General features: G+C 45.9%; 1 protein-coding gene across 2 annotated transcripts in view; it reads left to right on the top strand.

The window, feature by feature from the left end:
- LOC126522316 (uncharacterized) overlaps positions 1-13949 on the top strand; it is a 73821-nt gene extending 59872 nt beyond the window's left edge. For both annotated transcript variants that reach the window (XM_050171044.3, XM_055066345.2), the window contains 2 exons: positions 4233-4475; positions 13539-13949. In XM_050171044.3, coding sequence (XP_050027001.1) covers positions 4233-4475; positions 13539-13672 — 377 coding nt within the window. In that variant the 3' untranslated portion in view covers positions 13673-13949. The remainder of the gene's footprint in view (positions 1-4232; positions 4476-13538) is intronic.
- Positions 13950-27995: the final 14046 nt, after the last annotated feature.

Here is a 27995-nt window from a genome sequence, read left to right on the forward strand (position 1 = left end):
AATAAAACGGTTCGGTAGTTAAATCAAGTGGCTGGAGGGTTCCAGACGGAAACAAAGCAGGCTTCTTACGACGTTGGCATGGTTCGCAAGCAGCGACATAACGTCGAACGGTACGGTAGAGTTCATGCCCGAAAAATCGTCGCCGGACACGGTCATAGGTCCTGGAAACTCCCAGGTGGCAAGCGGTGGAGACATCGCGGAGTTGCGCGAGTACAGTTGCCCGGGGGTGAGAAGGAACGGCTATCAGCAGGACATGACCTTCTGTGTGTATATTTCGGCGGTATAAGATGCCATCCAAAACGAGGAACAAGTAAGCGAAGGGTCTGACGGGTCAGAACGGAGGTGGCTCATGAGGTTGCGCAAGTATGTATCACGTGCTTGATCCTCGCCGATGTGGTGGAAGGCGGAGAGCGTGAATATTACAGCAGTTGAATCACTGCAGTCACGACCGTCGACGGGGTGCCGAGACAAACAATCGGCTTCCAGGTGTAGCCTACCGGACTTGTGCACCACTGTGTATGTTAATTCGTGCAGACGCAGTGCCCAGCGACCTAGACGACCCGTTGGATCCTTAAGTGTCGAGAGCCAACAGAGAGCGTGATGGTCCGTGGTAACAGTGAAAGGTAGACCGTATAGTGTAAGGTCGACCCTGGACCTTACCCCGCACCTCAAACGTCCGGCCATACAACCAGTATGGCCGAACGTTAGGTTAGCCCCACTACGTCGTCTTTTTCGTCTTGTTGGTGATCGTCGTCTTTGTCCGTCTCGTGGCATCGCGACATAATGTACTTAAAATACACTTCCTACTCCTATACGCGTGGATAAAATCTCCGTCAGGACGTGGTCGACGGCGGTCACGCCAGTGTCGCACTCATGACCACCAGGTTACATTTTACGAGTTTTGTAACGGACGCCTTCTCGTCCGCAGCGCGGTACGACTTGTGTCCCGATCGTTTATCCCGTCCACTCGTTTGTTGCAGGGCGATGACGTCTGGGGCCTCCTTGCCATTCAAGAACTGCTGCAGGTTTTGCCGTTTCCGGTGATACCCACAGCAGTTCCATTGCGACGTTCTATATTTGTTACTTGGAGCCATGTTTAATCGTTTGAGTCTCCCCGGTGGCTTTGCTGTTTTCCATCATCGCGGGCCGGTTGTACGGCTTGGTTGCTGCTTTTACCTCACCTACTCCCGCAGGCCTCGCATCTCTTTACGCATATTTTATTTGTTAGTTGAGTTCCCATGTCGTCTATTCTTTGCCATATATTCACGAGCTGTATCTGCAGCCCCGCGAATTACTGTTGTAACGTCTTAGTAAGCTCCGCGAACATGCCCTCCAAGTTATTCTGTAAATGCGTAAAAATGGCGCTTTCGCTTTCTGGCTCTTCTGCTGTTTTGTGTGGCGGTGCTACTGCCGCTTGTTAACGGGTCTTGGCGCGCGGATAGGCGTATGTACCCTAAAGGCGGTATTGATGGGGCTAGGCTCACGCAGCCGGCTTTGCTGAAGTTTGACGTTTTCTTCTCTCAATTTTCGTATTCCCTCCCTTTGCTGAACATTCTCTCCAGTAATCTGCTGTAATAGTTTTCTAATGTGGATCAAATCCTGATCTAAGGCGGAGGCATGGGTGCTAGACGACGTAGTGCCGGAGACCGTGTCTGCCCAGCTAATCTGTGTCTTGTTGCTGTCGTTGCTGCCTATGCTTTCCGGGTATCCGTGAGATGAGGGTCCTCTCGGCCTCGATCTTGGCCTGGTCCTGGACTTGGACTGGGACTTGGATTTGGGCCAGCCGTTCCCGCCGCCTACGCTGAGGAGTCTCAGAAAGGACCCAGAGCGGCTTCTGCCGCAGTAATTGGTGCTGGTCCTCGTAGAGAGGAATTGGTGGTGCCTGGCCAGTCGCTGGTGGCTCGGGTGGTCTTCCCCCGTAGGCTTCAGTGGCACTTGCCCAGTCTGTTGTTGCAGTTGGCGCTCATGCTGCCTCTTTATTTAGAGCATATGGGGTCTTGAAGCGTTCACGGCACTTCTTGTCTCCCACGAGGTGTTCGTTTTCACAAAGAGCACCTTAGGTCACACTGATGATATTCCGGAGGGTTCAGAGTTCTGTACCCGGGACATTTCTTGCTATTTGGCACCGGCAGACGTTCGCATGGTCGACGAGACGGTCGCAGGTGGTGCATGTCTCATGCTGCCTACGATGTAGTAGGCACCGGTATTCGCCTCCGTGGTAGTATACGCTGTCCCCACTATCACCCCGGAATCGCTCCGGCTCAAGCGTCTTGCTTGTGGGATAGTCGGGTTTCTCCGGTTTGCTAGACTTTTTTTCAACGTATTCTGGCATACCGTATTTTCCGATTTCATGTGTACCCCCCTATGAACTATTCTCTTGTGCGGTGATATATGCAGCCGTACTGTAGGTTTGCGATATGAGCTGAAGTTCTCGTACCTGGCTGTAGCGTTTCGCATATTCCTGCTTCGGTGTACTCCTGATCATGGTATTTTGTCTTGGCTTGATTCGAAGCGTGTATTCTCCGGCTTTGTCCAGTGTTAGTGCGGCCGCTCCCAGCATGTCATTCCTCATGTACGCAATGCGCAGTTGCGCCATGTCGAGTCCATCTCTTGGGCGGAGAACGATCTTGAAGACCTCCTTCGGCAGGTGCGGCTGCCGTTGAGCCGTCAGCGGGCGCATGCGCCGAGCGCTCGTGGATGTCCGCGCCATCGCAGCCGAAGCATCTCCCATGTTTGTGGCTTATTCGTCGGAGTCTGGGTATGCATTGGCTCTACCACGGCGTTTGTGGGCCGCCATTCAGCACCGGTCGTTGTACTCCTCCAAGGAGATTGCCTCCCCATCAATCTCCACGACGCACATCTTCGCGGTGTCCGGCTCGCGGCGAAATGGAGGTCTGACCGCGCCCGAGTCGACAGTCACTCCCTCTTGGGTCTAGGGGCCGATATAATGGTATGGCTAGGTAGGGTTAACTGGGCCGTCGGCGCAGCGGCGCAGAAAAATTGTCGCTGGGGCCGTGAAAATGGCCTACTCGCGAAAATAATGGTGGCTGCGTAGGGCTATGGCCTGCCGGTGCGAGTTGTGGTAGCCTTGGAGAAGTAAGCTGGGTTTTCTAGGCCACAACCATTGAAAATTCTCGAAGCCGATGTGCCTACCATCCGGTCGACTCCGCCTCCTAGCCATATAGTAGCGAAAAAGTTATTTCGCGATTAAACAGTAAGAAAATCCAAGGGAAACTTAGACAGTTCAGGCAAAAATTTAGACAAAAATAAACATATGAGAAACGCTCTTCTCGTGTCTTTTTCTTATGCTGATGCGGTTTTTGTGAAGCCCTCATTGAAGTTACCGAAAGTGATACATCCAGTACGTGTCTCACAAGCTTAGCAATTTCATGCAGTTTGCCGCCATTGACTATAACAAGGGAGGAGTAATTTCAAGAACGCATTCAAGATAATACTTAAGGAAATGATTCGTGTATAAGAATACATCTGGTAAATTGTCTGCGATTTACCCATTTCTTGTAAAATGTATTTTTGAACAAGTACATGGAAATAATTTACGAAATTCCCAGTTAGGCAAGCCAGGCATAAAAATAAAAAGCAGCACTCTGTTCGCTACTTTGTAGCGAACAGAGTGCTTCACATTGCTACGCCAGTCTTTGAAAGAAGAAATGTCCCCTAGAACACAGCTACAACAATTAGTATGTTCTACTTATCTAACAGCGTAATACATTTGAGCACATTCAGAGGTATCTTCGCAAATAGAATTTTTATCTATCAAATTTTACATTGTTTTTTGTTCTTCCACCACTACAACAACTAAATTGTATGGAAGCAGATTTAGCCTCCTGAACATAGGACTCTACGCTAGCTGTGCCTATACGTGGAATAGATACACTGTAGGCTCAATTTTCTGAAGAGGGCTTGAACCCCATTATCAATTTAATTCAATATTCAGAAAACAGCGCGTCATGGCCTGTATCTAGTGGCATCATCGTTTAAAAGCACTCGTATGTGATATTCAATGTCTTTTCTCAAGCAGGAACAGCAGAAAATGTGTCGGTTGTGCGGAAGTTGAACGCCACCCGCCTAGTCTCGCCTTGTTCTTTTTTATTCAGGCTGACATGATTTTCTTTTCTTTTAAGTGGCAGAATCTGATGCGAGCTACAGGGCACGCTTACATCATCTGAGTATGAAGTTTGCAGTCTTCTATGTCACACGTTTCACAATCGCAGGGGACGCGGGCTATCGCGACGACACCGGGAAGTTGCACGTTGTGGAGCGCCTTAAGGACATGATCAAGTGCCTGGACCAGCAGCTCGCGCCGGCAGAGCTGGAGGCTCTGCTTTCACAGCACCCACTGGTGGCAGAAGCCGCTGTAGTAGGCATTCACCACCCGGACCTGGGCGAGGCACCCACGGCCTTCGTTGTGGCCGAAGGCCGTGTCGAAGAGGAAGAGCTGAAGCAGCTAGTAGCTGGTGAGGAAGTCACACTTAAGGACAAAAGTGTTGCTAATTGTAGGTCCAATAATTTTCTACTTTTCAGTTTCACAGTTGGCGTCGTGTCTTACCGTTCATCTATGTTTTGAAGTGCAAAATTTTGCGCTTGAGTCAGCTTTGGTATGTCATTTTTATAACCCGTATGTACAGGCGAAGGTGTGTGTTGTGATTTGATGAGAGCAGGTGAAGTAAGTGACGATCCGATAATTTTAGGGCAATGTACTGAACACATTGCAAAAGATATTTTAAATGAGCAGTGATGCAACATGTTGTCGTAACTACAGCCTGTAGCACGAAGTAATTTTTCAGCTCGCCAGTGCGTTGTTCCACTAGGAAAGCGATAACCACATTGCTCTGCTGCCCCCCTGTCAAAAGTGTCACTAACTGCTTGTTTTGACGCGCACGAAGGGCTACACAGATGGCATGAAAGCCGATCATGAGTTCACATGTAGCAAGCTTTAACCTCACCACAAACACCAACCGCGATGATACATCCCTATAAAGTCTGCACTACGATGGCATCCGTACTAACCTCTAAGTCAAACGTGAACCGTACGCCGACCAAAGACATAAAAAGAAAAGAAAACAATACGCTTCCGCTCCCATGCGGGGACCTTATTCACAATGAAAGCAAATGAGGGCGGCAGGGAGGGGGGGGGAGGGGGTAGACAATTATGTACGTACGAATAGATGGCACAAACAGCGGGCATTATTTATTTATTTATTTAAGGAAATACTGCCAGTCTGAATGCCAGACTTTAGATGGGGCTGTGCGATACATTGAAATTAACATAACTCAGGAAATACAGGACATAAGGAAATGTAGAGCTAATATTAGTGCAGTAAAAAAAAGTTAAGGAATAATTGTATAGAATCAAAGGCCGAATGATATATTAATCAAAACAAAGTTATATAATACTACAGCAATATCAACTAGCACCACCTAAATACCATAGGAGTACCCACTACCACTTACGTGACATAATAGAAACGGCCGAGCCGATACACAAACCGTACGACAACATAATATCCAATAACAAGTAAAACAACTTCGTACAACCGCGCTGACAAAAGCGATGCACAGATGCCACACACAGGGAAGTGACCAATAATATAAGCAAATGCGAGCACATTTATTACGAAGGCGACAAGTTACAAAGGAGTTAAAGCAGTCGCTCTGAGTGCACGGGGGTTAGAACAAAATTAACTGTAGAAATGAACGAAACTAGAATTGTCAGTAAGACGGTGCCGGCAACGCACCAACGAACGATTTCCTATGGGTGGTTTCGAGAACCTTGGGTGGTAAATTATTCCAGTCGTTAGTCGTACGAGGAAAGAAGGAATACTTGCGCATATTGGTATGGCAATAGTGTTCAGTAACTTTTTAGGGTGAAACGAACGCATTTCGCGGCGCAAGATTGGTTTGATGTACTTACTTTTTTCTATTGCCAACTTGTTATTATCTATAAGATAGAATAGCTTCAGTCTTTCGCAGTACCGCCTGATTTCTAAACATTCCAATTTTGCGCTTATCGAAATAGATGTTGGCATTTTAATTTCGTAGGTTGCCCTAGGTAGTGCCCGTCTTAAATATCCTAGTTTTCTCAAAGGCTTTTTATTATGTTTGATACACGTTGACTCGATCCTAAATCAGATGTAATGACAGGGTCAAGCTACGTATATACTGAAACAAAAGACAAGCAATAATTGCCCAGGCTGTGTTGGAATTTTAAAGGGTCTTTCGTGCGGGTTATACTCATCGGTACAGGTTTTCCGGGTTAATGTTCATTTGCCATGTTGAACACCAATTTTAAATTTTAGCTAAGGAGTTATTCAGAAGAACCTGCTCACTGTATGTTTTAATTTCCTCATAAAGCGCACAGTCATCAGCGAAAAGCCGTATCTTGACGGGAATATTGTAGACGATATCATTAATAAAAACCAAAATAAGGTAGGCCTGACGATAGATCTCGGTGGTATGCCGGATTGAACCGGCGCAGACGGCGAATTGCTGCCATTAACCTTGACGTACTGATTCCTGCAGTTTAGATATAATTAGATCCAAGCTAACTTAAATAGTCGTTTTTCAGAATGGGTTTCAATTTGATAAGGAGCTTACGGTGTGAAACGTGGTCAAGTACTTGTTCGAAACCTAAGAATAGGATATCAGTTTCAGAATCGTCATCCACATATATCAGAATCGTCATCAACCTATACAAAGAATGCCCAAGGTAAATATACGTGATGGCGAAGCTTCCATAGGAGCCCACACGTTCAAAACATGGCGGTTCAACCGAGGTTCATGGGGCTTAGCGCGATATGTATCTGGAGGGAACACTTCCGGTGGGAGAAAAAATAACGTGATGCCATATCCCTTAAAAATAGAAGTGACCTCATTTTGTTTTCGAAGGCGCCAAATTTGTTTTGTTGGCCTGACTTTAGAGCTATATATTCAAATGCCTCGCCATTCAACTTGAAGGGCGTTTCGAGCTTTCAGCGCGGAAAGCGAAGCAGGAAAAGGCCAGCCGTACGGTTGTCGAAATCGCACTGGTGCCTAGAACACATTTTCTTTGGAGGCCGACGAAAGCTTTAGGTGTAGAGTGCTGCTCCTATCGCCGCACGCCAAGTTCGTCGGCCAGCGCAGTCGCACAAAACAACTAAACAATTATCTGGCGGTCGTAAATCAGTACTCTTGACCGAACAGATTAAGAAGCAATGAAGCTACCCGCGTGAGCAAATTCAGACAAACGTCGACAAGCAAGAACGCACAACGTGCGAGGGGAGCGTATTTCAACAGGTGAGGTTTACGAGTGCGCCTTTCTGCATACTTCAAGAGCTGCGTTGCATTGCAAGTGACAACGGCATCAACGCCCCCTGTAACAATGAGCGCTGAAAAGAAATGTATGTATTATTAACAAAATTAAACAAACTTGTATTCTTTAACTCGTCACGAATACATAAAATTGACGAGACATTTTATTTTCGTTGAAGGAATTCAACCGTGTCTTGCTTGAATTAAAAAAACGCTTGTTTTGCCCAATGTTTGTTCCCTCCAAACATAGTGGCGCTTCAATCGCCGCTGCCGTAACCACCCTTGCTGATGCCGGTGACAATTTGTAGTTAACCGTTCTTCGCCCGAAGCTTCGCGACGTATTTGGATCGGCCTTGGAATAGCAACGGGTTTGACACGACGCCACTCCGATGCCAGTTGACGTGCCCACTGAGCGGATGTTGGTGTAGCAGTCTTTTTACATCCACGGTCGATGTAGTCGAGGCACCATCATGGGCTGTCGCATGATTCAGCACGTGTAGTTGCTGGTCGGGATTCCATTGCAGATGCGGGAGCGCAGAAGGAATGAACAGAGAGAAGGCTGCCGTCATAGTGGTTCAGCGTGGTATCAGTAGTCTGGATTGACAATGACTCGAGATGCAAACGCGAGTTTAGATTGTTTTCAATTGCTAGCAAATGCGCCGTAACGCACTCAATATCATGTTATTTCTGACACAGAATGCTCAACTAGAGCGTTAGAAGACACTTTTTGTTCTTTGACGTCATAAAATGTTTTCTCGAGGCGCCCTCGAAAATTACCCGTCTCGCCGACGTAGACGATATTACAGTCTGCAGAAGGAATATTATGCACAACACCCGGGTGCATGTATTTCGGAAGCCTGTCTGTGACAATTACAAGCACGTTTCTCAGTGTTTTTTTTTTTTTTTTTTTGCTGGCACATGTGCAACGTGCACATTAAAGGAACGAAGTACGCGGCCTGCCCAAGGTCGATCCAAATAGGTCACGAAGCTTCGGGCGAAAAGCGGTTCAGTGCGAATTGCCACCGAAATCAGCAAGGGTGGTAATGGGAGCAGCGATTGAAGCGTGACTATGTTTGGAGGGAACAAACATTGGGAAAGGTAAAAACGTGTTCTTTAATTCAATCGAGACACACTTAGATTCATTCAACGAAAATAAAATTCTTGGTCAATGTTATATTTTGCGACTAGTTAAGGAAATGCAAGGTTATTTAATTTTATTATTATTAATAAATGCATTTGTTTCAGCGCCAAACGTCACAGGGGTCGTTGACGCCGCTATCACTCACAATGGAATGCACCTCTTGAAATGTGCAGAAATGCGTGCTCGTGAAGTTCATCTGTGGAAATACGTCCCCCTCACACTTTGTGCTATTTTGCTTGTCGAAGTTTATCTGAATTTGGTGATGTTGGTTAGCTTCATCGTTTCTTAACCTACGCAGTCAAATGTAGGGAGTTACGACCACCAGATAATTGTGTAGTGCTTTTCGTGCGACTGCGCTAGCCGGTGGGCTTGGCATCCGACGATAGGATCAGCACTCTCACCTAAAGCTTTCGTCAGACTCCAAAGAAAGAATGTCCTGCGTAGGGGTGCAATTTCGACAACCGTACCGCTCGCCTTTTCATGCATCGCTTTCCGCTCTGAAAGCTCGAAACGCCCATCAAATCGAATGGCGGGACAGTCGAATATATAGATCCAAAGGCAGGCCAACAAACCAAATGTCGCGCCTTCGAAAACAAAATGACGTCACTTCGGTTTTTAACGCATTTGGCGTCACATCATTTTTTCTTCCGCCGGTAGTGGTCCCTGCACATACCGATGGCGCTAAGCCCCATGAACCACCGATGAACCACCATGTTTTGAACGTATGGGCTCCAATGGAAGCTTCTCTACCAGGTGTACTTATCTTGGGCTGCGTACTTCGCTATCGGGAGCGTATGGTATCGCAGCGCGTTTACGACGAATAAACGTGGAGGAGGAAGCACTAGGTGGCCGGTATAAATGACGCTGCACTGAAGCCACAATTGATAATGATTGGGGGTCGGGCCCATGTCCTCGCCATTGAAAGAAATCTAACCTCGCGTTTGCATCTCGAATCATTACCAATCCAGGCTACTGATAGCGTGCTGAAACGCAATGACATCAGCCTTCCTTCCGTTTATGCCGACTGTAAGCGCCATCTACTCATACGTATGCATAATCCTTTAGCCCTTTGTTTGCTTTTATTGTGAACAAGGCCGCCGTATAGGAGCCGAAACCCGTTTTTTTAATGTTTTTGCTTGGCATCTGTTTTACGTTTGGTTATGAGCAATTCCGGACCAGACGAGTTTTCGTCAAACACTTTTCCTGCTAATCTCTAGTTAATTGCTAAACTAAATATTGCCGCCTCTTTACCTTTAGCACGAAGGCTACCTTGTATGAGGAAAACCGTGTCGTCCGAAGGCACAATTGATGCAGCACGTCTCCCTATCACAGGACGCACACTGACTTCTCACGTGAAAAATATTATTACTGTATTGTGCTAATAAAATGTTTATAGCGAGAAAATATTTACCTTGTAATGGCTGCCTATAGTTATGTGCTCAGTTGACTTTTATTACAATGCCTGGGACTTGTACTAAAAAACCCGCTAACTGTCCGAGCTCTTTCACAATAAGCGTCCTTAATTTAATTTAATTTATTTACCTTAAAGGGACACTAAAGGCAAATAATAAGTCAAGCTAAAGTGATAGATTGGTGCTTGAGAAACTCTAAGGTGTCAATATTATTGCGAACAAAACTTTAATAACCGAGAAATCGAGATAAATGCAGGACATGGTTAAGGACTCCCAGGACATTCAAGCACTTGCCCGATGACGAAAGCAATCCTCAGTTAAATTCTGTCACTGCTAGGACTTCACTACTCGTTGCAAAAGACACCCTCGTATTCAATTATAAGGTGATATGAAATGCTACTTGTCCAAAGTCATTTCATGTTTAGAAAAAAGAACTCATTGAAATTACTGTTGACAACGACGCGGACGGTCGAAAGGTTTCGTTTTCGCTTGACTCTGTGCCGCCCACGCCTTCGCGTTTCAGTACTTTCCTGATCGCCTAGTGCTGCGCTGGTGTTGCTGGCTCGCGAAACTCGCACAAACTGCAAGTAACAGAGAATTCAACTTCCATTTGATGTCGCGGTATGCCCGAACGGGCTACGCCACTTGACCAAAAAGCAGTTGCAGCGGCGAATCCGCCGCTCTCTCTTGACTCGGTACCGCCGTCTGTCGGGTGCCGCTTCACTTAGTGACGACTGGTGGTGAAGGCGTGTGCAACGTCACCACTCCCCCGGCTTAGTGGTGGGAGAATTGAATTTCGAAAACGGTATTCGGACCCTTCAGACGCATTTTCTCGTAAACGAAGTATTTTCTTATCACGAAACAAGCGTTGCGATGTTTCTGGAATGGTATTTAGCCAGCCTACGTCGACTTAGTAATGGCCTTTAGTGTCCCTTTAAAAGGCTTCATAGGAATTACATAGCGTAGGGGGAGAGGAGAGTACTGATCATGAAAAGAAATTAACTCAAGTACAAAATAAAATATGTCTACAGGCAGTTGGTATTATGATCGAATTATATACAAGCGATATAAGAGCATAGAACATACAAACAAGAAATCTTAATATGCATAATAAATTGCATGCGCATATCATGTACACCAACAATCAAAAATACACCACTGAACTTGAGTACATAGTTGCGATTTCTTGTTTAACATTGGTTAATTCTTCAATAAACTCTCCACTCTCACTAACGCCGGCAGTACAAAATGAAAATCAGTTGTTTCAGTTAATGGGAAAATGCGAAAAATATAATCTCTGGAGATTAGTACGTGCAAAAGGAAGTTGAACATTGAAATCGTGGTCATTATGTGCCAAATACGTGGCTATGTGTTATTCTTCTCGTGTACTTATCAGAATGATGAAATAGTTATCTAAGAAAGTAAGCTACACTATCTTGCTTATGCTTTCCAGTGTGAACAAGTCAAGGTATCTTTCTATTATTTGATGCGTGTACATGTGAAGTAATGTCCTAAAACTAGATTAGCTCCTTAATTGAGCAACACTTCCAGTTTGTTGATGAGGTCAAATGAATGTTGGCTGCTTATGAATTATGCACACACCACTGCTAGGCCTATATTAGACGTGTATGCGCGAAGTTTAGCTTCTTAGCTCGTACGAGACAAGGAACGCTGAAGGTATATAAAATTTTGACGAGTATTAGTAAAGACATCGTCTATATGCGCTTTCCATGGACCGTTTGTAGTCAAATGTACTGAAGTATATCGAAATGGATCGACTGCTTCTATAGGCTCCGATTCTATAGCATATAGTGAGAAGCTGCATTGGTTTGTGTACTAAACCTCATGAGCTTGGTCTTGTTTGTGATAAGTTTCATTTGGCAATAAGCCCACAACTATTCAGCTTATCCAGGTAGTTTTGCAATGTTAGGTTAAGCGTGCACCAGCATCCTATCGCGAACGCAGAGGAGAATTCCTCTGCAGTCCGTGAAAACTCCGTGAAAAGGTTGAAGCGCAGGAAAAGTGTAAATACATCAGTGTAACATATGCTGAAAGGTTGGTGTATTTGTATGAACCATATACAGCTGATCAGTATATGAATCTAGCAAGGGGATACAAGGATGATACGAACTGAATTACACACGTTGCCTTGTAAAACGAACGAATACAAACATTAACTGGTGGGATGGTGGGAAAAGAACACTACGGTAACACTACGCAACATATGCACGTCTCAGCAAGGTAATTGTGACTGCTTCGTTATGCAGGCAACAAAGTTAACTGAAACAAACGTCATGGCGGTGCTAGACCAATGATTCTCAGCCTATGTCTTGTACGAGTAAGACACTCGTTGGTTTGTTAAAGTATGCTAGTAGAATAGTGCCGACAACTTCTGCTGTCATACCTGCAAGAAAGTTAAAGCTTACAGCAACTTTGTTTTAGGGTAAGAGATCGTGAAAAACGAATGTAGCTATTAGGAGGAAACTAATCGCAGAATGATGTGGCACGACACAGTTACAACTTTTGAAATGCGCACGTACTTCCTGCTAGGCGAGTTGAGGGCATCTGTTATTTTTTACTCGGACTTGAGGTTTCTATTCTGTCCATAAATCAGTGTCCGCGAACGGTAACCTACAAGGGCAAGGTGCTCATAAACTGTCGACGCACGCGGTGCCACTTTATTTGCCACTAGACAGGATAGTCATGATAAGTGGTGACGTTATCGAACGCGCTCAGCGATTAGCTACCAAAGCGCTGGCGCTACAACCGCAGAAACTAACCCTTTCCCTATACGGCACCACATTCTCCGATTCAATTTATTCACTGGTTCGATGTAGGAGTGAAATTTAGGAGTAAGTTTTGACTGCTGTAAAGCTGGTAATCTTTAGTTTGTACGTATGAAAGTGCCGATGCGAAAAAAAAAAGAATAACTTCCAAAGAGCTCATAGACCATTGTCACCTGTTTCAAGGAGGCGAAATGGAGAGAAATAGCAATGTGAGTAAATAATTAATGATTAGAATATAGTACTATGAGTATATGATTACTGTTTCGAAAATTTCGCTGGTTGTTATGTGTTGGCTTAAAGTGTATAGAAGTTCTTACGTAAGCTTAGAATACTGGTAGAAAGTTTAGACTGGTAACGTTGAGGATAGAATAGGAATAAACTTTATTTGTCCAACGGTTATTGCTGTTGATGCCCGGGGCTAGGCTACCAGGGGTCTATCGTCCGAGGAATATTCGTTACATATTGAACATTTTGAGAATGTACAAACTTTGAGATTTGTATCCCAAGGAACCTCAAAGAGATAGCATGGAAAGTTCTCTTAGAGGGAAGTAGGGTAAGAATACGTGTGTTTATATTACAGAGTGACGGAGACAGTGTTAAACACAGACTCAACGGTATAGTGCAAATTGCATGTTCATTCAGCCTAATTTTATCTATTGTTAATTGCTACGTTTTATGTAAGTGACGCGGATTTGACCATACTGAGCCCAACGCGAAGGAAGCAGCATACTTTTCGAAGCCCTGAAAAGCATTGCAGCAAATCTTGAAAGCATTTCTTAGAAATGCGGGATTCCTCGCTGTAATTGTTTATGCCTACACGACAGCCTTTTTGAAAAACGTCCTTACAGTTTTTCTGAGGCTTCTTTGTTTTCGCTTTTTTTTTTTACGCAGAACAAGCTGCGCGCCACAAGCACCTGCACGGCGGGGTCGTCTTTGTCGACCACCTTCCGAAGACGGACACGGGAAAGATCATGAGGAGACAACTTCGGTCGAACTACTTGAATACATATTCAAAAGGACCATGAAACCCTTAGAGGAAATTACGCAAGCACATATAGCATTTTACTTGCTTGCTTAGCAGAGTAGTATTGGAACGGTCTGATTTAACAAGGTTGCTTTCAATGAGACACGTAAAATAAGCAGAGCAAATGAATATGGGGAACACCATCACCATCTAGCTCGCACAACTAAAGCTCATTCGGCAGGCTCAACTTTCTCTGCCATTTCCTTTCAGACCGGCCATATTTTATTATATCATGACATATTGCTGACAGTTTCATTAAATTTGCGTTTCTGAAGGTCGGTGCCTTGAATGCCTCTGCTATCTCTTCTTTTTTGCGAGTGATAAGTTATGAAAGGCTCATTTGTAAGGTGGATTAATTTTAGTTACACGTTTAATTGACGTTTTAGTGACCGCAAAGACAGCAATATCACGGCGATCAAAGACACATAGTGGACCTATATTCAAAATATTAACACCTTTCATTGAACAATATTTAGTTCCTTGATATGCATGACAAAAATTTTAAAATGCATTTCCGTTTGTTCGGCACATAATGAAATGCGTAATATAACATATGTATAATTCGTGATTTTAAATTATCATTTTGGCTTTCCTGAGGGGCATGATAAGTTCAATGACTGGAGGTGTCAACCGAAAACGGGAAGAAAGATCCGTGATATCTGCTTACGGTAACCACAGCGTGGTTAACAACTGAGCCCGCAGAGCCTTTATAGCGCAAAATTATGGAATGAAATGCTACTGAACAAGCCTCACGATGACTGTCAACGGTAACGCCCTAGGATGCAAACATTACAGCTACACAAGGTATTGCCATCGTCGAAACGAGTGTTGTACGAAGCCTGTACTGCACTGGGATTCCTTTTCGCGCTTCCCTTTGAACACTCAGCACGATCTAGCGCAACCAGCGGCGCCATCTAGTGGCGGTGCCGAGAAGTCCGCGCGTGGCCTCCGAGATGAGAAGTGCGGCGCACCGGCAGTTTCGCTGAAAATTGTTCTCTCGCATGCCGCACACTCAGTGGCACATACTCGGTGAGCTAAGTTGGTGAGAGGTTCATTGAAGAGCAGCATATACCTGGTGCATTTATGGCGCAGCTCACTAAAACGTTGGTGTGAATGGCCTTCATTGAAAAGCGACACATACCTAGGACATTTGTGGCGCAGCCTTCTAACGGTTCGGGTTGCTGTCCGTAAGGAACCCCTTTGAAGTGGATTCGATTCCGATCATCATCGGTGAAGTCTTGGGTATATTTTTCGTCATTATAGAGCGGCACATAGCTAGATCCCCAAGGTGGCGTCAATGATGCTCATTGTACAGCGGCACATTCCCAGTGGCACATACCCAGTGACTCAAGTTGGTATCAAAGATCTGCATCAAAGACCAACACAGACCGAGCGGCCCATACCAAGTGCTGCAAGTCAGCGTCAAAAAATTTCTTCGAATAGCGGTACCTACTCGGTCCTGCATGCACCGTAACACACGCAGTGCGAAAGTGGTTTACTGATGATCAACACAGATTGGGTGGTACGTAACGAGCACTTCATGTCAACGTCAGACAGTTCCTTCAAATGGCGGTACCTGCTCTGTCCCTTATGCACCGTGACCTATGTCGGTGTGAAACAGTTTCTTTGAAGAGTGGCAAGTACGTACACATTACTACACACTGATAGCCTCAATCTGGTCTGGCGCGTGCTGTCGAAGTCTTTTCCCTTAGCACAGCAGCTCGATGCGCCCATTCAGGGACCAGGGACTATCCAGTGATCTAGCTAGGCGTGACAACAGTTATGTATGAACAAGAATACGACAGATTTGATATCTCTTGAATTCACAGTTCTTCTAGGGTAAAGGGATAAATTCTTTGTACGCAAAACACTTTCATAAAGCTCCGGATAGCTTACCTGCGTAATTTACAACAAATGCCATAATTAATGCCCTATCTTCGAAGTTTACCTACATTGGCCACCATGCGCCTTTTATTTTCGCTAAATATAAACCAAATGTCTTGTTTAGTTCACCGAGGACATCGCTGAAACTAAGACGGAACGTGTTATGACGCCTGAAAATAGGGAAAGAAAAACGACGCCTTATTAATTATTTACATCGGTTCTAAGCAGATCAGAAAAGTAAAAATATTTCCGTACACTGCAGTTACCATTTCTTCCTTCCGCTTTCCACAATATATAAACTTGTAAACTACCGGTGTGTCGGGACACTAGGAAGCGTAGCTAATAGCGGCCATATCACATGCTCTAACACTTGAATAAGAATATGTTTACAAAGGCTGTGTTTGATTCAACCGCATTTAACTTCGCAAAAAGGGTTTCCACAGTGTACCAATTTGGTTTTGGTGGCTTTTATAGTTGTGGCAGGGCAGCGGGCTCTATTCTTCCCAGCTCGTTAGACACGCTCAAATACTCTAAATTACTTGCATACGTAATTTATGGTGACAGCCCCAATTACCCTTTTATTTTTAACTTTACCTCCACATCACCCGTTAACTTGTCATTACCGTCACCAGACATAACAAAGTTGCCTCCTTTATTTCAATGAGGACAGACACCAGTCGAAACTAATATATCACGCATGAAATAGTAAAAAAAGAAATAAGATGAGGGTTCAATAATTATTCGTAACTGTTACGTTTTGCGCCAGGCGTGCCGAAAGGATGAGTCAAGTTCCGGGTTAACGACGCTTAGTAACCCATGCTTGTGGGTTGAGGCTCGGGCAAGAAAAGGGGACCGCTAGCAAGCGGCACTCCGCTTTTAACACTTAGTGGAGCATGCTCACTTCGCAGAGTGCTCTTATCAACATGAGCGCCAGCCGACACAACACCACCTCCCCTTTTAAAGAAGCACAGAGTCATTCAGAGTCCAGCTTAGAATCAATCTGGTGGGCGACGATTTCGCGTGGGGTAGCGTCTTGCCTCGGCGGGTGCTGGGGTTGCCTGTTGCGCAACCGGAGTTACCCTGGACGGTTGTGGACTGGAAGGAACTGGTGCGCCGCCAGTCTCAGGATAAACCAGGAACTCGCTGGTTGTAACTTCGCCAGCTGTTCCATGCCTAGGGGTAACGTCCTCTGCAGGCCTCTGTAGCAGCTGATCGTGGTGGCGACGCCAGGTGAAGGTGCCCCTCGGGGTGGTTGCACGCACTTGGAAAGAGACAGGTCCTGTTTGAGCAACAATCACAGCGGGAGCCCAATTTGACTTTCCAGAACAATTATGTGCTAACACGCTGTCGCCTACCAAGAAGTGACGTTCGCGACACGGACGACTTAGTGCCTGAGTGCACTGTCTGTGTGCTACTCTTTCCCCCACGGAAGGCTTTACTGCATGGAGCCGACTGCGTAAGCATCATCCTAGGAGCAATGCCGCTGGTGATTCACGAGTCGTCGCATGCGGCGTGTTGCGATACGACAGCAAGAATTTATGCAGCTTTACCTGCAGTGTTCCTCGTATGTCGTCTTTGCGCAGCGCGTTCATTAAGATCTGGATGGATGAAACGCTCTGCCAACCCGTTGGAGCTGGGGGGGTAGGGAGCCGTGAGGGCGTACCGCGCCCCCATCGCCTGCACGAAGTGATTGTACTCCTGCGAAATAAACGGAGGTGCATTATCGGAAACAATTGTTTCAGGGAAGCCAAAACGTGGGAAGAGCTCGGTCAAAGAACGAATCGTACTTTCTGTAGTTGTCGATCTCATTTCGAAAACCTCTGGTTATTTAGAACGTGCGTCGTCCACTACTAAAAGCATGGTATTCTCAAAAGGCCCTGCAACGTCTACGTGAACGCGCTGCCACGGTGAAGTCAGCCATGGCCACGGGTGAAGAGGTGCGTTGATTGGAGCGCTACGTTGCTCTTGACAACTAGCGCAGCTTCTGATGCGAAGGTCGAGGTCCGCCTCAAGAGCTGGCCACCACACGTAGCTGCGTGCTAGTTCCTTGCTACACACAATGCCGGGATGGCCGCCATGGAGTTCGTCCAGAACTAAACCTTGCAGCTTTGCAGGGACGACTACTCTTGCGCCCATCATGACGCATCCCTGATGCACGGTCAGTTCGTTGCACCTGCGAAAAAAAAAAGGCTCCAACTGCTCATCCATGATCGACGTGGTTCATCCCACATTTGTCAATTCCTTCACTTGACAAAGAATTCGGTCTTTACTTGTGGCAGTCGCGATATATTGACTAGAAACAGGCAAAGGGTCCAATCGCAACGAATAAAATGCTTGTTTCTTTGGTTTCCGCGTCAAGATCTGGCAGCGGCAGACGCGAGCAGAAATCGGCTTCCGCGTTCTGGCTCGATTTCTTGAAGATAAGATTGTACGAGTAGGCTGCCAACGTAACGGCCCAGCGTTGCAAACGAGCAGCCGCGATGGTGGGAATCCCGGTTGTCGAGCCCAATATTGTTTGAAGAGGCTTATGGTCGGTGACCAAGGTGAAAGAGCGACCATAAAGATAGAAGTGGAACTTCTTTACACCGAAAATGATTGCTAACGCTTCTTTCTCCAGTTTACTGTATTTCTTTTCCGCTTCAGATAGCGTTCTTGAAGCGTAAGCAATGGGCCGTGCCCTTCCGTTATCGTAGAGATGAAATAGGACTGCTCCTACACCATACTGCGACGCGTCGCATGACAGCCAGTTGTCTTTCAGGGTCATAGTGTGCGAGCGTGGGTGGTTGTTCCAATAGCGCTTTCACTTGGTTGAACGCTTTTCTAGGATGCTCGTCCCAGTGCCACGCCACCTTTTTTTTTGCAGAAATCTGAAAAATGGTTGAGCTATTGTTGCTAACTGGGGCACAAACTTGCTGTAATAGTTGACAACGCCGAAGATTGAAGCTGCTTCTTTGATTTCGGCTCTGGTGCCTGGAGAAGTGCGTCAACTTTGTCTAACAATGGGGAAATGCCTTCAGCGCTGATTTTGGGGCCAAGGTAATGAAGTTCGCTTTGAAAAAACGAGCACTTCTCTTTCTTTACCCTGACGCCTCGGCTTTGAAGACGCTCCAGCAGCGCTTCGAGATTAGCTAAGTGCTCTTCTTTCCCAGTTACCAAAATATTATCTAGGTAGCAGCAAACACCCTTGAGGTCCTTCAATATCGTGTCCATTATCTTTTCGAATATCCCCGGCGCGGAAGCGATTCCGAAAGGTAATCTGTTGACAACAAACAATCCCTTGTGCGTATTCAAGGTTAGGTATTCCTTTGAGGCATCAGACATGACCACTTGATGATAAGCGCGGTTCAGCTCGATCTTCGAAAAATGTGTGCTTACAGACAGAGCCGCGAACAAGTCATCGACCTTCAGCAACAGGTAACGTGTGACGTCAAGGCACGGATTCACTGTCACCTTATAATCGCCACAGAGGCGTATGCCACCGTCTTTCTTGATAACGGGTACCACTGGCGTTGCGTAATCTGATATGGCAACGGACGTTATGACGTCCATTTTTTTTCATCATCGAAAGTTCAGCCTCAACCACATTTTGCAGCGCGACCGGCGCGTTTCTTGCTTTGAGAAACTTCGGTGCCTGATTAGGCTTGAAATACAGCTCGGCCCTTTCTTCTGTAATCATGCCTAACTCATCTTTGAGCAGAGAGTCGTACTTCGCGAACAAAGCGTGCAGCCTTTCCTCTAAACGACAAGAAAAGGGCAGCTCTGACCTTGGCAGATGATGGACGTTCTAGATTTTGCTCCACTCCAAGCTATTTGCCTGAAGCCATTCCCGGCCCAGCAATGGTGGCCCGTCCTGGTCGACGATGTATAGAGGAAGGCTCGCCGTGTTGGCACCGTGCTGCACCTTGACCTGTAGAACGCCTTTTGGGATCACGAGGGCTCCTGTATAGGTGCGGAGCTTGACTTCTGTCGGCTTGAGCCTGGCTGATGAAAAAAATTGGCGGCATTGTTTGAAAGGCACGACTGTGACGGCGGTACCTGTATCGAGCTCAATAGAGGGTGTCACATCATTTACTTTTATTGGTACCATGATAGGCTCAATACTGCGAGCAGATACGCCCTTTACGGCTACCACTTCTGAGTGAGATACCAGCAATAACGTTTTTACAGTGTCCTTGATGGGGCGCTTCCCACGCAACGTGCTGGAGGCGCTACGGCAAACTCGTTGCGGGTGCCCCCTTTTATTGCACTTATAGCATTTGTCATTTACGTGGGGACATGCTTTGCCGGAATGTTTCGGCGACCCGCAGCGAAAACATGCCTGCGGCTGGACACTCGAAGTCGCCTGTACCTTATGCATGGGGTTGGCTGCAGACACCCCAGTACGGCCTTCCGCAGTGCTTTTTGTTGCCGCCTCCATACCCAAAGCCCGCTCTACCGCTCTCTGAAACGTGAGCTTGCTATCCTCAGTGAACAGCACTCGCTGCATATCCTCTCCTAAAAAGCCGCACACGAAGCGATCACGGAGGGATTCGTCTAACGCGCTTCCGAAATCAGAGGTTCCTACTAGCTTCCGTAGCTCGGCAACGTAATCAGAAATGGACTCGCCTTCCTCGACGCTGTGCAACTCTTCAAAAGCCCATCTTCGTCGCCACGTGTTACGTTTTGCGCCAGGCGTGCCAAATGGATCAGACATGTTCCGGGTGAACGAGGTTTATTAACCCATGCTTTTGGGTTGAGGCTCGGGCAAGAAAAGAGGACCGCGAGCAAGCGGCACTCTGCTTTTGACATTAGTGGCGCATGCGTACTTGGCAGAGTGCTCTTATCAACATGAGCGCCAGCCGACACAACAGTAACACTTCTGAATAAGCCAGAAAGGTTAAATCTAGCTATGCGACACATTGCATTTAAAATACTGCCTATTCCTTCAAAGTATAAAAGATCTGAAACGCACAGTTCGCTTCGTACATAGCGAAACCTAGCTGATAGCAGTAGCGTGATACTTTCGAACATTCGCTTACAGTTTTTTAACGCTGTATTTGATCCACACGTATTTGCCACCGCGCATAAACTCGGCGTATTGTTCCGCCTATGTTCGCAAAATTTGACCTCAGTTGTTATTATGCCAGCGCAGTCGTCTAAGTCTTACACCGCTCGTAACACAGACTAATAACGATATGAACCACTTGCATACGTATTATATTGGAAGATACGCATTTCACCCACCCATTTGGGACGTTGCCTACACCTTATCCATACCATGCCCCTAACTCTCCTTAGATATAAACAAGATGTCTTGCTTAGCTCGCCGAGGACACCGGAGCAACAAAACTACGAATCTCGTAATATCCCCTTGAGTCATGGCGTACGTGTTTGCGAACGCGACTTATATTTTTCGTTACTGTGCAGGGAATGAAAGGAACAGACAATGAGGATTTTAGTAAATTGAACATTCTCCATTTTTGAAATGCACTGATTTCACTTCTTAGTGAAACGTATCGCTTCACACGAACGCCTTCACGAAGGGACTACCCTCTTTGACGGGACGTTTCAAGCGGGCCGTTTCGGTAGTAATCGCGAAGGATTATTTCGTCCCTTGTTCTAATGCTTGCGCCCACTAATTAACTTGTGTACGTAATTCGAGCAGTTGATTGAATATATTTAATGAAGAAACGTAGCATAACTGACTGTGCAATAAATGAATATTCAATTGCTATATAATTAGGATGGGCCACTATAAAGTGCACAGAGTCACTCTCATACCTTCACTTGCTTTCTATGTGGAGTGTCTAGCACTTTGGCATAAAATTATGTAAATTTCAAACATTTTCGACAGTCGATCGTAATTCATGACTGAATGTATTTCACGAAAATACATGAAAAAAAAACAAGTGCTTATTACTTATCTGCGACACTTGCATATAATGCAGGAAAGTGAAAATTCCGCAACGCATTGCGTTCAAAATTTTCCTATTTTCACTGAACGTCGCGTCTGTATCTCGTGCGTTGTTTTAGGAGCCAAGGAAACATTTAGCTTAGCGGCAGTATGACGCCCTGGAACGCTTCAATGAGTAACCTTCTACAAAGGCTGTAATGAACCTACACAGAGTAAACATACATCGCTCGTCCCTCCGAACATTGTTTCGTACGTCGAACAAATATAAACACCGTGCCCCGCATATTTTAGCGAGGATACTAGGGGGAAACAACCAAATGACATGTATAATGGATAAAAATTGGGATAAATCGACCACTCACTGTTTTCCAAGCACGTAAGCTACTTACACAGTGCCAATGTTTGGTACACCTCAACAAAAAGTGGCCCTCATTTTTTTCAAAATACAAAATATCTGCTGTGTCAATTGAGATTACATACAAAGCCTTGAAGGGCTCACAAGGTGGCAATCTGACAGGCTGAGCACATAACTTGCTCAGAAGCGTAGCATTGTAGGAAAAATATACTCGACTACAATGATCACTGTCCAGAAAGAAATATGCACACAGATAGGCTAAGGCACGGGTATTTATGCGAGTTAGCTTCCTAAGTGCGCTTGTGCAAAATTACTCTGCATGAATTGTAAAGATTAATATTGAGAGACATACAGTGCAGTCGGCAGATAGATGAAGATATATTACATTATTATCTAGGTATAAATACCTTGCGAGATAATTGTAAAGTGAACACTCGGAATCGATGCCTCAATATACATATGCGGAAAACAAATGATAATACAAAAATAAGTGCGAATGAAGAAAACCGAACGCAAGTGTTGGGTTTAATTCGTTTTCTTTGTTTGCCTTGAAGCGAACCATGAGGCCATGCGAGCGCGCTGACACTTCATTAGAAGAAACAATAAGCAGATTGCGTGCAAATTGTTCTCATTTCTCTTAATGTGGGCCAGATTTTCGGTACGTGCGTCCGCTCGCCATTCCTACTCCCATCTTCTGATTTTTCATTGCTAGACGTAGCTAACGGAATCCTACCGCTCGTTGCGCTGTATCGCATCAGATGACAAACGCAAGGCAATGCATGTTTATCCGCTGTGCAACCTTTTTCGCAGCGAAAATGGGCCGCGGTGGCGTTTTTTTCTTCCCCGTCCGCATCATCGGTTCCCGCTTCCCCTCAAAAAAAGAATGCAGAAACAAGACTACTTCTATCAGGAAACCTCGTCGACACCTGGCCTTGAGCCATCGCCCATTACAGCGCAGCCTAGTTTGTCAGTTATATTGACCGCACGTAGTTACGGGACGGCAGCCTTCGAAGAATTTGGTTGCGCAACTGACAGCGGCGGGGCCGTTCGATGCCGTGCCCCGCTCTGGCGCGGTAGTGAAATTTATCCTTGCGCCAACGACACCGCCTTGGCGGTTTCTCTTTCCTGCTTGCGCTCTTACGCGGCGGAGCAAAAAGCAAGGTGAGCGGCAACGTGTTTTCCTCTTTCTTTTTTTTTCCTAACGCACGAGCTTTGCAGCGTATTCAACAAGTTCTTATGCACCAGCTGCAGTGCAAGCATGCAGTGCAAGCATGCAGTGCAAAAAGCTGAACAACTGATGGTTGCACAATTTCCCGATGATATCAGCCGCCATGGACTGCCTTGGTCTACAAAAAACGAAGTCAAAGACCGAGTAAAGTGCAGCCAATGTGTGTAGAGGCACAGACATTAGTTATTCTGAACGTAACTATTTTGCTCCTTACCTCAACCGTTCAGTGCTCATTGTTTTACTGTGGTGATTGCCAAAGTCACAACTTCGTTTTTCAAGGAATATACACGATTTTTGAAGTAGTACCCGCATTCACAATGTCAAGAGGATTGAGGACATGGCCATGGGCCATGCCTGTAGCTTGTTCGCAGCGCAGACGTTCAACAATCGATGGCGAAGTCATATTTTGAACCGCTAGCAATGAAGTTAGGCTGATATTTTTGCTATGGTGTTTCTTCTCAGCTATATTGCCACAATGTAGCAGATTAAAAAAGAAAATGTACGTAGTTATTTATTTCAGATAGCAGGCGCTTACGCACTTGTTTACAAACTACATAAAGCTATAAGACTGGTAAATGGCAGAGCAGACTGCATTTGTTACACATCAAACATGGTGCTTCCTGGGTTGTGATTATGTTTGTTCTGTGTGTGACCAGAAATGAAATGTTTTATGAGATATTATTAGCTTCCCGAACGTGCTTATTGCACAATTGTTTCGTAGGTGAGTGACGTGGCTTTTCGGCATCTTGTATGCACAAAAAACGCGGCGCAAAACTAAAACTCAGAAAATTAGGTCATGACTGAAGACAGTGTCCGACACCGTCTACAAGCCGATGTTGCAAGCAGGTGTACACATTCGCTTTGTGTTAAGCTTCTGTAAATGTCGAACAGAACTGACATTTGACCGGGTATCATGATGTAGCAATGGAAACATGAACGAAAAAAGCAGCGGGAGACGCGTTGAACTCCCTACTTTCGAGAACGTGTAGCAGAGCTACATATTCGACGACGCTGGAAGTAATGCATCTGGCACCACTCGGCCAGACAGAGAGAAACATTTCAAGCGTGAGAAAGTAAGATAGGTCGGCCGGGTAGCTTTTCCTCTGGCCTGCTACTCTGCGCAGAGGAAAAGGAGAAGTGACAGGAAATGAAGAAAGGAGGTTAGGATGGGGAGGATAATGATAGTGTACAACGAACTATGTACACATGCAATATGCGTTAGTGTTCTCCACGCTCACACCACGTACATCGCCATACACAGGCGTTTGTCATCTATGTCTAGCGTCTTGAGGTGTCTATAGCGCTGTTATTGCGCTCAGTGAACTTTGACTGATGTTCCATGGCCCTATAAGGTCATCTGCTGCGAAAGCGATCTGTAGTCCAAACCAGACAATACGGCGTTAATTGTTCCTCCTTCTGTGTGATAACCACGGCAGTAGCATAGGATGTGTGAAATAGTCCTTGGAGTGTTGCATTAGTGGCAGTTGGAGTCCTTTTGTACGCCTATCTTATGAATAAAAGGTCTCGTGAGCGCTTCCCTGAGCCTCAGCGGGTGAAATAAAGTCGAGCGACTGGACTCAAGACCGTTCACCGAGTCAACAATACTCGGACCGTGGCCACACACGTCACTGGCATGAAAAGCGATTCCTTCATTGGTACAATACTTGAAGTGCACCGTTTAAGAGACTGCTTATAGTGCCCTTAAGTATAGTGGCCCTCCCACACGCACTCAGTGCTTGCTCTCACCCCTTTTTCCTGTTTCTCTCACCCTTTCCGCCACCCCCTGTGTAGGGTAGCAAACTGGGTGCTCGTCTGGTTGACCTCCCTGCTTTTCCTGTCCTTGCTCTTTCTCTATCCCTCTCTCAGAATAGATTATATAAAACAAGGACCGTTATCTTTTATTTAGTCCCAGATGAGAAAAAGCCATGTAATGCCGTCAAGTCCAGGTGAACACTTGTATGCGTGAATGCATAAATCGCCGCATTAAGTTGATAACGGGTGAATGGCGCGTGAAGGCGATCATCTGCAGTCGTCGATTATATCGGCACACAACAGATTGTTGTAGCTGTAACCGCCGACGGGCATCCTGCAAGTTATAGGCCCTGAGCGGAGTGCTACTATAATCCACAACGAAGAAAAACTCTCAATCGACGCGGTAGACAGGGCTTATCACCCACTACAGTTGGAAATCTAAACAAAAAGCGCTTACAAAGTCGAACTCTAAAGGCAAATACGAAGCATACAATAGTTGTAGTTACTCCACGAGTTGAGGAATGCTTCATAGACAATTAACTCAATATCTAAATTACCCATTGAAAACAATTATGATCCTAAGTGATACAAGCACAACTGCAGAAGTCTCTGCAAACTGCAGAGACTCTACAAACTGCAGAAATGTCTTCTTTCCAACGCATTGAGGATGATGGTGTCGCTTAGCCTCGAATGAAGGAGCGCACTTGCTTCTCGCATTAGTTATCCTGCAAATTATTTCCGAACGACAGCCGCCTGCTTAGGTCATCGTCCAAAGGTTTTGCCGCTTGCCAACGGCAAACATCCTGATCTGCCAATGCAATGATACTAGCGACGCATGTTAGGGCGCTAAACACGAAAGAGGCGCAGATGCTCCGAAGGTCCGATTCGACTACTTGACTGCATGCGAAAAAGCTTGCCAATTTCTTTTGGCATATTCTGAGGACGAACACTAAGGTCAGCGAACAACGTCTTCTCTCGTTTCAACACTCGTGCTTCAGCACGTTCTTTATTCCTTCTTTGTAACAGCCTTCACTAACTGTTGCCCAACGGCGATGACAGGCAAGGACTTTGCGTCCTCTCCACAACGGGCTCGGTCGCGTTACATGCGACTTCGTTACCACAGGAACAGGTAGAGGGAGCGGCACGATAGCATAGCAAACAAAATGACAACCATAAGGCTACTCTTTGTTTCATGGTTTAGATGGTTTACATTCTTACCCCTTACCTCTTATTGCGAGAGATTAAATTGATAGGGACAAGGGAAGTTGACGTTTCTGACGCTGTTTTCTTGTGGGAAATAAACAAGACGCTACAAAAACAGACGGCGCGAAAACTGCATAAAATAGTAAATAATAAAATCTATGGGGGCCCTGCATAAGGGCCTGGACTAAGGGCAACATTGGACCATGGGTTGTGGGAGTGTGAGGCCATCGCCTCCTCCTTCAGCGAGGATAGGTGGGCTGCGCTCTTGGGCAGTCCCGAACTGAACGACCAAACCCTGGCCGTCCAGAATGCCCGCGATCGGGCCCTCAAGCTCGGCTTGGCGGTCCGTACGTTGGACTAGCCAGGTGGCACGGGGTGTCCCCTGCGTCATCTTTGGACCTAATAAAGTTATTTCACTCACTCACTCTATGGGTGCACCTTAGAAATACTTATGCTGTGTAAATGCGAGAGCAGTTATTGTCGCCTAAAGCGTCGTTGCGCTATGTCGCTTAGTTTAGTGCTGCGGCGAAATGTTGCAAAGTTTAGTGCTGGGTGTTATTTTTCCGAGTGCAATGTTAAAAGCGGGAGCCATGTTTCGAAAAGTGGACTTGTCTTTTTCAAGGCAACACATGCTTTCCTCGGCACAGTATATATAGGTAGGGTTCTTCTAAAGTGTAGAGGGGGCAAGTCGGGTGCGCGAGGCAACGACCGAGGGTGTGTTAGCGGCGAGGGTGTAGAACTTAAAATAAAGGTGCGCTATTGAACGTCTGTAGAGGAGCGTGAGGAAGGTGTTTTTTAGTGAGATGGGTCTGGATGAAGGGGCGGGGGGGGGGGGGGGGGGATTACGGACAGTGAGCTGTCGTGTTTCTGAAAGAGAGAAAAAAAAAGTGGCAGGTCGGAGTTTCTCAAGTTGAAGTTTCTTCCCCGGCTTTGGAATCATTAAAACGTCGGCGGTTTTCCAGTGGTGTGGAATATTACTCTGTTCACAGCAGTTGTTATTATACTTAGTCAGGGCCGAGATAGATCATCATCGTGATTTCTCAGGATCTTGTTGGTGATTCCATCCGGGCCTGGCGCGGATTTCATGTTGAGCCTAATGAGCTCCGCTCGAACTTCAGCCTTGGTTGTGGGGCTGTCAAGATTCGGGTTTTCCTTACCAGTATAATGATGTTGTTGTTCTTTGGTTGTATTTCCTACGTATCGCCTTTGTAGCTCCTGTAAAAGTTCTTATTGCGTGCCTTCGTATCTGTGAATTATTTTGTGCTGGCAGTGTTGTGTGGACTTGCTGTTTTATGGCTCTAAAAAATAAAGCAGGAGATTCCAGGTTTTAGGTAGCCCTATCTGTCGCTCCTTGACCTTGCATGTGGCCTCCCAATTGTGACAGCTTATTCTGTTCGCATAGTCCTCTATTTCCTTATTGAGCATGGTTATTTTCCTTCTCAGGTTTCGAATAGGTTACTGCTGTTTCCATCGTTTCTGCATGCTGCTTTTGCCTCCCACATATGTAGGAGTTTGCTGTCCGTCTCCTCTATCCCCGCTTTATCCGAAATAGCCTTGGTGGCTTGTTTCACACTTTGATGAATTATTTCAGTCCAAATCTCTATGTAATTTATGACTTCATCAGCCTCCGCCTCCCGGATTTTGCGGAAGCAATCGCATTCGACAATCGTTATTTTCCTGCCTTTCTTGATGGATCTGCGTGTACAGTTATTGCTACAGGGAAGTGATGACTGCCCAGGTTTCCCTGTGTGTTTATCCATTATTCATCGGGTGTGTTCTTTTGTAAAAGTTAGGTCTGGTGTGGTGTCATTGCTGACGCTGTTACCCATTCTAGTGGGCGCCTGTGGATCCGTTACGAAGGTAAGACCCTCCTGCTCAGCGTCTAGTCATAGATGGTACATGTTACGTACTGCTTACGATATACTAGGCATCAGTATTCAGCTCCGTTGTAGTACATGTAGTGTGGTACGTATGTACCTTCGACACTATCACAATCGAATTAGTGCACC

Source organism: Dermacentor andersoni, chromosome 6 (assembly GCF_023375885.2).
Source record: "Dermacentor andersoni chromosome 6, qqDerAnde1_hic_scaffold, whole genome shotgun sequence".
Classification (NCBI taxonomy): Eukaryota; Metazoa; Arthropoda; class Arachnida; order Ixodida; family Ixodidae; genus Dermacentor; species Dermacentor andersoni.